We start from the raw sequence: 11,316 nt of genomic DNA on the forward strand, positions 1-11,316 counted from the left end.
ATCTTGAATTGTACTTACTAGGTAGAATGTAAATGTAGATATCTTGAATTGTCATTCCGGATCGTCAAATTGCAATTGTTACTAGTCAAAACTAATATTTAGATATCCAGAATGTAATTACAGATAATCAGACGAAGCCCATTTTATGTTAAAACGGCCTGAAACGAATTGAATACTGTGTTCAGAAACTGCGGCGTTTCCTGAAGTCAACATGACTGTGTCAGCATCCCCGCCCTCTTTGATATGCTGTCACTCATTATTCCATGTCCCTTAAATAGATGAGGCTACGCCCACAAGGGCAAAAGTTTGAAACTGAAAAAATCTGAATGATCTGAATGATAAAAAAAGATCTGAAACTAAATAAAATCTGAAAACATCAAATCTGCATACAAAAATGCCTCAAACATTACAATATTTATGAAATTAAAAGATAAAAAGAAATAATTTATTCAAAAGAATTCTAGAATTCAAAGTTCTATTTAAACCGAGAAAATTTTCCTAAACATTTCAAGTTTGAATACATTTTCAAAATTTTTAACTTTCAGTTTCAAATTGTAGTTTTTCCATTACAATATTTTAAATTAACACTATTGGCCCAGAAATGTCTCCATATACATTTCATTACTTTACTGTATTTTATAATTGCTTGTAATACCTTGCCTCATACATGCAAGTCATTTGTTGCAATGGGTATCAACTAAAAAAAAAAATCACGCCAGAAATGTTCAAATAAATGCAGAGTACACTAGAGATTTTTAGAATATAAAAGATATTTACTTCCATTATCACACCTAGGGTGCTAACAAATAATAATAATAATAATAATAATAATAATGAATTTGATACAGTGATATTGCTTTTCATATTGGGTTAGGACTGTAACAGTGCTGAAAACACAATACAAGTCTAAATGATGCTAATACAAATAAAAAGCAACAAAATTAAATACATATCAAGAAAACAAAGTGGAAGTTTTTATTCCGATAAAGGACTCTACAGCTCCATCTTGTGGTTCATTATTATGACACATAGAAAAATAGACCACAAAACTGCATCGGCAGCTGGTAAGGAGGGAGAGTGTCAACGGTAACATATTAGACAGGTGGGGGGGTGCTAAACATTTTTTTCTACCTGAGCTTTATGGGACACTGAGTCAGGTGTGAGGACCACACAAGAGCTGGAAAAAAAACAGTTTTGTGTTAAAAGAGCTTTTCACACTCCTCCGTAACGTCTCATGCACACAAGAGCAGGCTGACCAAGGTGGCTCGTTCCAACCGCTGCTAAACTGAGGTAAGTGTTTGAATGGAAGTGCCGACTTTGCGGAAGAGTGCTGGCGAGTTTAGTGCCACTCCTGCTTTACAATGTCACACGGTTACACAAAATAGATGAAAACACTTTTAGGTATTAAGGTGTTCAGTGAGGCTACAGGTCAATCATCAACATTGAAGTGTCCCAATGATGCAAGAGTGAAGGTCATTCAAGACGCAACAAAGAAATCATCGTTTGGACAAACACAGAATCTACACCAGTGCTACATGAACCCACCAACACAACCATTAAGATAACGCTAACTGGCTTTAGGAATCAAGATACACGTATTATCCGCACAGCTGTGTAATGTTTGTAATAAGCTCCAATATTTCCATAGAAAAATATTTGCAAAAAGAATGAGCACAACCTTCAGGTACGTTTGGACTGTGTCTCTTGCACGTTCCTCACATTGCTTGATCTCCTGGCCCCTAGAAGAACATCCGATTCTGAAGATGGAGACTGCTCACAAACCACCTCTAAACTCACACAGCGTCGTGTCTGTTCCACAGGTCTGGACTTTATCTGATCTACACTCCTACAGATCTGATCACTCCTACTACACTCTTACAGATCTGATCACTCCTACTATACTCCTACAGATTTGATCACTCTTACTACACTCCTACAGATCTGATCACTCCTACTACACTCCTACATATCTCATCACTCCTGTTACACAGATCTGATCGCTGTCAGCGGGCTTACAGACAGAACATATTGATTTTTCTCACTTGGAAATTTTGGTCCACATTACAGGATATGTATTGCTAATAATTCCATTATGAAGCCCTTCAACTCTGTGTCAGGCTGTTAAACTGTAACGTTTATGAACATGAAATAAAAAAAAGTGTAACAAGTATAAGCAATAATTGGTATTAAAATATGTGACATTAAAACAGATCCAAATTGTAAATTGTAACATTTTTAAAAACTTTGGTAGCTTGGTCAGATATTTTGCCATGAAAACACCTTAAAGGTATAAACCTCATAAGGAACAACTTGAAAGTTCTAAACGTCACAACCTGAGACGAGGACAGATGAAACCGTGAAAACTCTGCCAGCTAAACTCTTGCAGCCCAGCATAATCTAGAAAGAGATCTGGATGATATGGATTAAATAAGAGTTTGGTTTTCATTCTTCAAACATACTTTTTAAGAGACTATGTTTTGCTTACCAGACAGTGGAAAAATATCTAGTTGTGCTACACTCCCCATCCCAATGCATAAGTCAGAGTAATGGGCCTCGGTGCAGTGGGACTGCGTGAAGGCACGCCGGAACTGGGAGCACTGGGAGAGATGTACTGGGAGAGATGTCTCAGCGCCGGGCGTCAGTGCAAATACTGTAGTTTGGTCAAATGGTTAGTGGAGATTCAAATATGTTTCTGTGCTTTTTCAGGAAGTCGTTCCACAAGCGATGTCACATGGTAGAATGGTTCAAATAAAGACAGAGTTTCCTGCCTGCTGATGTCTCTGAGGAGATACTGGAAAAATACAAAGACCAACCAGCTGAATCCAACCTGTACAAGAGATGAGGACAATCCAACTTTGTGCAGTGAAACTCAAACTTTGTCTTCATATGTCAAAATAAGCAATACACCTGCTGTTTCACGGTTTACTTATAAAAACCTAACTAAACTCAGAAAGGGTGCGTACGGTTTGGTCTACGGGCAGTAACAAAACAGGACTGAATTTTCTCAAAGCACAATAAGGATTACAAAAAAGTGATGAGCACAGAATTACTGATATCTGGAACAGTTAAGGTGATCTCTTTAAAAAACGTTTGTACCCAGAGCTACTAGAGTAATTCTTTTGAAATGCAGAAAAAGTTCAAATGAAATCCAGAGCACACCAAAGAACTGCTTCTGTTACCCACACACAGTGCTCATTACGCTCACTAACAGAATCAGACTCATGGAGAAGGTTACAGTGAAAGCCTTCAGGATTATCAGACATGTATCAAACATACACATTTCAAACAACCAAATACTGCCGGCAGTCTCTTTAACAACATGTTACCTCACCTTTAAGAGTCCCTTTAGAAACAGAGAAACCACAAATAATAAGACATCAATATGTATATGTAAATGTATCTATAAATAAACACACCACACCTACAAGGAAAAAAAGGTCTGCTGTTATTTTTTTCTTAATCGTTTATATATCTAAAAAAAAAAAAAAAGTTATATGTCAAATGTATTTACTGCAGGATTGCTAACAAGCTCAGGGGATAAACAGGGGCCTTAGTTTAGCAAGTATTAACACACACAACTCCCTCAGAAAAGATATGGATTCTGATGAAGGCAACGAAACACAATTCACCCTTTCTTTAAAAAAAAGAGACACGTTCAATGCCTTCTGAAGTGCACACATGTGGCCACTAGAGGGAGGCAGTGGGCAGATTGGCAGGAGGAACGCTGAGGGGATATGGAACTTGGTACCATGGTAACCCCGAACATTGGACAAAACACACGCTCATTTTATGCTGTCCCATGTTGACTGTTGTTTGACTCCTAACAAAACTTTGTAAAGTTTTCCTCATTTGGAGATTCACTTAGAATTCATAAAACATAAGTGCTGAGTTCTTGTTTTTTCTTCTTTGAATCCTCTGAAACAAATCTGTGACCTAAAAAAGTCAGTTTCTCCATAGCAACGTCTGATCTGAAGTCTCAAGTACATGTCGGAAAAGCACACGGAAAAGGATGTAATGAACCAATGATAACGGGTCCATTACTGTAGTGTACTATGAGTTGTCTCAGAAGTGTGAATGCATGATGTGAGAAAGAACTTTAGGATTAAATTGTTTGTGATGAAGAGGGTGGGGCTTGTCTCTTCTAGGACACGCCCCCCCTCCCTACAGTACTGCATTACACACAGAGGGAAAACCGGGTCATCTGTGGACACACCACGTCCTCCTGCGTGGGGCGTCAAGTGTGGTTCTGCTATTAGATGTCAAAAAGCACGCGTTTGTCTTTAAAAAATATCTAGAATAAATTCTCAACATTCTGTACAAATGCTTTTTTTCTTTTACATTACCATATTGGTTTTGGCCTAAAAGAAAGTGTTTTTAACAAGGTTCCCAGAAGCTTAAATTGCAAACTTGAGAAGTTGGTTAAAGCTCTGCAAAATATAAATCGACAACTTACAACAATCTAGAAATGCACGCTATCTGGCTACCATGTTTCTAATGTGACTGTTCAGTAACAGTAGAAGTTTAAAACTTGTTTTATATTCAGCAAAGAGTTCTAACTGTAACGTTTTAGATCATTAGCTTTTCAAAATGCACAGAAATTCCTAGTTTAGAGTCGACTGACTGTGCAATCTCATCGTGGCAATGTAATTTCTATAAAAGGGCTTTCTTTACTCAAGTAAGAGAAGCTTATGAAATTTAAATTAATGCCAGTTCCCTTTTTGTTTTGTTTTTTTTAAGAACAGCAGGTGTGCTGGAGTTGCATAGGCGTGAGGTGCTGCAGAAGGAAGCTCCTCCCACCAGCATGCATTCGCATAGCCACGCCCCTGCAGGAAGAAGCCCCTCCCACCAGCACACAGCAGCGAAAACGCTTCAGGAAGAAGCTCCTCCCACCTGTATGCATTTGCAAGTGCTTCACTTTTGGTTGGAGACCATTTCTGTTATGTCTCTGTGGATGGCCAACGTACTCAATATAAAGGACGAAACGTCTTTTGGACAAACACATCAGATGCTGGGTGTGTTGGTATGAAAACCTGTCTGTGACACAGACAGTGTGAGATACGCTGGGACTTAGAGTGTCTGTGGTCAGCACGACAGCAGTCAGAGTGGTAATGCCTTTGCCATGTTTCGAGTCTTTTTGCACCAGTGAGCCAACGGTCAGCCCTGTGGCCTGCAGGGCTCTAAGTGCTTTACCAAACAACAACAATATAAAAACAGCTCTTCCTCTTCCTTTCTTGGAGAATTCTTCTATATCAAAACAGTGAGTAGCGGAGGTTCCTCGGGATACCAAGGTGGTGGGTGTTCCAGCAGGAAGTGATGTAATGTCTGGCTCTTCGAACTCCAGGCACGAGGCTCCTCCTGATTGGCTGGTTTCTCCAGCCTTTCAAAACGCCCGGACACGAGGCTCCTTCTGATTGGCAGCGTTGTCCAGATGCTCAGAACTCCCAGACGTTAGGCTCTTCCCGATTGGCTGCTTTCTCCAGCCGATGGATGATGCTGTTCAGGTTGGCGGCTTTCTTCCTGCGCAGGCTGCTATCTTTTGGGTTTCGGGCTGTAGACACAGGGACCGGGGCAGTCAAAGCCGAGGACTCTGGAAACATCATCATGGCGTCTGCGGCAGTGCCCATGTGACTGCTTGTGCCTGGCTCGACATCCCCATGCTCGTCATCCTGGTGGGGGCGGGGCCTGTCAGTGAGGCCGCCGCCCTCCTCCGGGCCGGGCGCTCTGCTCGTGTGGCTCTCGGCTGTGCTGTCCGACTCAGTGCCATCACAGCTGCTCTCCGCCTCCACGCCCTTCCCTTCGGCCACGCCCTTTGCCCCGCCCTCTCCTGCGGCCGCCTGGATCTCCTCTATGAAAAGTTCTCGCCGAATCCGAGACCTGGAGTGGACACAGACACAAAACAGATACTCACAACCCGTATTCCATCTCTAACAGGAAGTGGTGGGTTCATTCTGCATTTCTGCAATCATGACATTTCAGCAAACACACAAGGAGCCGTTATTGTATCAGAACATTTTTAGCCGTACAAGATATGTGCGGACACATATCTCGGTACACGCTCCACAAAGGTGAGCGTATTACGGTATTATGAAAGTGCAGCTTTATTAGACTGTATACTGATACGTAGTAGTAATAACTCAGACTGTCATGTGACTCGCCTGCGGGAAATACACTGCAATCTTTCCCCAACATCACAAAACTTGAAGTGCTAGGTGAAATGGTACGATGAAGTAGTCACAAAATGAACCAATCACGTAACCCCACATGTGCTCGCTGCAACAGTGGCAGCCAACCACGACAGAGAAACCGAAAGCTCCCTCAGTGTTAGCATCTAGCATTTGGGCAATTCTAAAAATAAATATCCATTATGTTCAACAACTACAGTTACAAATCTACAATCAGCAAAAAACTCAAATAAAACAAAAAATGAGCACAAAACGGCGGTCCTGGTACCTGTAGTTGTGGAACCAGTTGATGACGGTGCTGGTTTTGAGGTTGAGCTGACCGGCCAGCTCCTCGATGGTCTTGGGGGAGGGGTAGGGCTTCTGCTGGTAGGCGCGCTTCAGGGCCTCCTTCTCCTCCGGAGCCAGCACCACCCGCGGCTTCTTCAGCTGGGCCTGAGGTTCCCGGGCCATCGACTGGGGGCTACCAGCATCACTGCCCTCACCGCCACACACACCGCCCTCAAACACACTGCTCTCACTCACCGAACTGTGTCGCCTCTTCACACACACTGAAGGAGACGCCCACACACACACACACACACACACACACACACACACACACACACACACACACACACACACACACACACACACACAGCATTGTGAACGCACAGCAATATTTTATATGTTACAGATTTGTGAAGGTACCCTAATTCTAATGATATGATATAATTTATTTGCAAGAGTGTCTTTAATTTTAAGTGTATGTTGTGATGCAATCACAGAGATAGGACCACACATGGAACTAGAGAGAAGAATGGCTTTATCAGAAACACTATGTAAAGAGATTAAACCACCAATAGGGGGCAGTATTTGAACATAAATCACACCTGACAAAGAATTAAAATCTTTGTCAAGAAGTTAAATTTCCTAAAATGATTTTTCAAGTAACTTTTTACTTGAAAGGGAGAATTCCTGTTATCACTTAAAACAACATGATGAACATTTTTGGACAAAATGGCTGTGGAAGAGGTTAATTTCTTATTTCCTTGGGGGCTGTTAAGAGATGAACCAGCTGTGGCTGTAGCAGTGATGATGCTCATTTGGCTGAGAGCTGAGACTCTCAGAAGGGCCAGACTGCCCCGTCATTCCCCTCTAGCGGAGGTCAAACTAGTCGTTTTTCCCTAGTTTTTAACGAGAAAAACACAACACGAAAGAGACAGGAAGACGAAGGAGACGTGTGGTTCGCACACAGCACAAACTGCTACACATCGCCCTACAATGTTCTCATTTCCACACACACACACACACACACACAACACAGATATGCACACACTTACAAAAACACACCCTGCTGTAAATATTCAAGTGTGTGAACCAAGGAATGTGGTTTGGAGTGCTAAACCAAATGAAAGAAACAATCCCAACACACACTCCACACACTGTGGCTGGCGGAACCAGAATAAGTCTGCGTTTATATTTGTAGTTCGGTTCTCCTGGTGCGGGTCGAAGATGATGATATACTGCTGCTTCTCAGCCTGGTTCACTTAGTATTCACACTGACGTATTTACCACTGAGCCAAACATCATATGGATAAGTCATGTCCTGATTTTATAATGTTGTCATATTTTGTGACAATGTGACTATGCCAGCTGTGCTAGAACAAGTGTGCGTGGGGGCGGAGCTAAATGTGCGTGGGGGCGGAGCTAAATGTGCGTGGGGGCGGAGCTAAATGTGCGTGGGGGCTGAGCTGGGTGATGTTTTTACTGGCTGAAAACTCAGGAAGAGCTGGTAGAATGCGTCAAGGAGGAAGAACATTTAAATCTGTTTGTTTTCAGTGTAATGAGGAGTCTGACCTCCTCACTACTCCACACTCATTAAGGAGGAGTCTGACCTCTCTACTCCTCACTCGTTAAGGAGGAGTCTGATCTCACTACTCCTCACTCATTAAGGAGGAGTCTGACCTTTCAACTCCTCACTCGTTAAGAAGAAGTCTGACCTCACTACTCCTCACTCGTTAAGGAGGAGTTTGACCTCACCACTCCTCACTCATTAAGAAGTCTGACCTCACTACTCCTCACTCGTTAAGGAGGAGTCTGACCTCACTACTCCTCACTCATTAAGGAGGAGTCTGACCTTTCAACTCCTCACTCGTTAAGAAGAAGTCTGACCTCACTACTCCTCACTCGTTAAGGAGGAGTTTGACCTCACTACTCCTCACTCATTAAGAAGTCTGACCTCACTACTCCTCACTCGTTAAGGAGGAGTCTGACCTCACTACTCCTCACTCGTTAAGGAGGAGTTTGACCTCACTACTCCTCATTCGTTAAGAAGTCTGACCTCACTACTCCTCTCTCGTTAAGGAGGAGTCTGACCTCACTACTCCACACTCGTTAAGGGGGAATCTGACCTCACTACTCCTCACTCGTTAAGGAGGAGTCTGACCTCACTACTCCTCACTCGTTAAGGAGGAGTCTGACCTCACTACTGCTCCTCACATTATTTTCACCTGCTTGAACAGTCCAACTAAAAGAGCAATCACACCAGATTTTTAATCACACCAGATTTTTAATCACATCAGGGTTTTAATCACAGGGCTGGTTTTAAATGAACAAAATCAGGTCTGAAAATGCCCTAAGAAACAACAAACTAAATGAACGTAACACACATTCCACTCACCCACTCACACTCACACACGCACGCACACGCACACACACACACACACACACACACACACACACACACACACACACACACACACACACACACACACACACACATGTACCTTTCTTCTCTAGCCGTTTCATCTCCGTCAGCTTGTCAACGCTGTGTGGGTCATTCAGCCACAGCTGCATGCGGACGAATGGTTCCCTCCCCTTCACGCTCAGCTTGTGCCAGGGCTTGGGCCGGGCCAGCAGGTCCGACACAGAACCCTGCGTCAGGCCCAGAACACTCTCCCCGAACAGACGCTGACCTGTGCCACGCGCACACACACACAACACACATGCAGGAGACATAAACAGTGCAATCAGAATATATTCACATACAACACACACACACACACACACACACACACACACACACACACACACACACACACACACTCACACGTAAACACTTCAACCTATAAAGTCAGCTGTCAGCATGTAAACCAGAGGTGCAGTCTAGTCCTGGAGACCTGCCCGTTATATAACTACAGCACAGGAACCAATGCTCTAACCGCACCACGGTTACAACTACACTCTGCAGGCTGGTAGATCACCAGGACTCTGGGACCCCTGGTTAAAACCTACATCAGTGTAAGGTCCGCACACACAGAGGCATCCCATGGTGCACTGCAGGTGTGTAATACTGAAGCCTCTGAAGTGTTCCTCCACTAAAGCCTTTCTGCTCATAAAGAGGCTCACAGCCCAAGAACTGCACTTCCTCTGATTAATTAGCCGTAATGAGACGTGTTGTTCATCCCGGCTGTAGAGTTTAATCTGCAAGCCACACAAATGAGATCTATATTCTCAGCACAAATAGAGCAGCTCAGATGTGAGAGCGGAGAGATGGAGCATTGGTGGACTTATACAAGCGCGTCACAGCCGAGGGACCTCAGGCATATTTATACAGGGGGAAATGGCTCGATATCTGGGGTCTTTACGGAGTTCGGAGAAGGCACCTACAAAGCCTCCCATCACCACTGCCACAGGTAGCCCCGCCCATTGCCCCGCCCATCACAACACCTCTCCAAAGGTAGCCCCGCCCATCATCACTGCCTCCCTGCGTCTCTACCCAGGTGGTACTGCCCTCAGTCACTCTCCCTTTAACAGCACTTTACCCAGTCTGACTTCTCCACTGAACCCCCCACACACACACGCACATAAATCATGCGTCTCCCAGGAGAGCTTTACGCCAACAATACGGAGAAATATAGGACTCCACCTGGAGCATGCACAGTATGGCACAGAACAAAAGATTTTTAAAAAGTTGCAGAAAGAATGCTGAGTTGTTTTCAGGTGAACTGTGTTGAACCCTAGAACGTGTTGACCTGTATTGAGCTGTCATGAGCTGCATTTTGTAGTGTGTTCAGCAGCAAACTGTGTTGAGCCGTGTCGAAGAGCGCGCCATGTAGTGTGTTGAGGTATATATTCAGCTCAGCTGTGTGTGCTGAGGTGTACGTTGTGTTGAGGTGTAGAGTGTTGAGCTGTGTACTGTGTTAAGGTGGACCCTCCTACAGCTCTTCATTAACGTCCCCTTTATCGGTATTTATACTGACGTGGGATGGAAGAATTTTGACGGAAGAATTTTGTGACGCCATTTCAGGTCCTTTTCATCTGATACAGGGAGAAAACGGATGATTACACCAGACTGCTTTCTAGGAATGTACTAGTAACTAAATGGCAGAAGATACTTAATCCACTGAGCAAAACAACGTGGGTGTGTTGGTGACGAATGAATCTTCGGTGAATAGACAGCTCCCAGACTAAACAAACAAGCTCTGGACAAAGACTAGAAGAAAAAAACAAACCCTGAATGCATTTGTGTGGTTATAATGTGAGTGGGGGAGGGGCCACTCCCACCCTGACACTCCAACGCTCATTAATTATAGACAGGGACACAGTGACAGTGAGGAGGAAGTGCTATTAAACGCTGAAGGAGAGGTCGCCATCTCCTCCAAACGCCCCTACCAGCCTGGGCGGCATTGTGCACGTCCTCTCAATGACACAGCAGTCACCTCAGGGCCCAGTTAAACTCCGCGCTAAAAGTGTCAGGGAGACTACAGTAGCATGAAATCACAGACAGACGGAACGTTCTGGAGTTTTACATTTACAAGCTGCCGACGGGGGGTGGGAGGGGGTTGTGAGCTTCGTATCCTGGGCCGGACAGCATATGTGCAGTCGGTCCGTACTGAGCATGTGCAGTCAGAGGCAGAAGTGTAATGCGGACTGGTCAGGGGTCAGCTGCTCACCGAGGTTATTATCAGTGAGGACTTCTTTGACCTTCTTGGTGATGGCGTACGTGTCCAACTCGGGAGAGACGGCAACCATCTCCTGGACGCTGAGGCTGGTGTGTCCCGGGGCAGGGAGGGGGAGGGGCAGGTCGGGCTGGGATTCGGAGGGGTCGCAGGGGTCGTGCACGGCCTGGGCCCCCCCAGGTTTCTCCGGCTGG

General features: G+C 44.3%; 1 protein-coding gene across 1 annotated transcript in view; it reads right to left on the reverse strand.

The window, feature by feature from the left end:
• Window positions 1-522: 522 nt before the first annotated feature.
• cux1a (cut-like homeobox 1a) overlaps window positions 523-11,316 on the reverse strand; it is a 47,109-nt gene continuing 36,315 nt past the window's right edge. Inside the window, 4 exon segments of the mRNA XM_077019483.1 lie at window positions 523-5,874; window positions 6,451-6,730; window positions 8,948-9,136; window positions 11,117-11,316. The exon segment at window positions 11,117-11,316 is cut by the window's right edge and continues 79 nt beyond it. Of these exon segments, the coding sequence (XP_076875598.1) occupies window positions 5,433-5,874; window positions 6,451-6,730; window positions 8,948-9,136; window positions 11,117-11,316 (1,111 nt within the window). The 3' untranslated portion in view covers window positions 523-5,432.

This window comes from Brachyhypopomus gauderio, chromosome 10 (assembly GCF_052324685.1).
Source record: "Brachyhypopomus gauderio isolate BG-103 chromosome 10, BGAUD_0.2, whole genome shotgun sequence".
Lineage (NCBI taxonomy): Eukaryota > Metazoa > Chordata > Actinopteri > Gymnotiformes > Hypopomidae > Brachyhypopomus > Brachyhypopomus gauderio.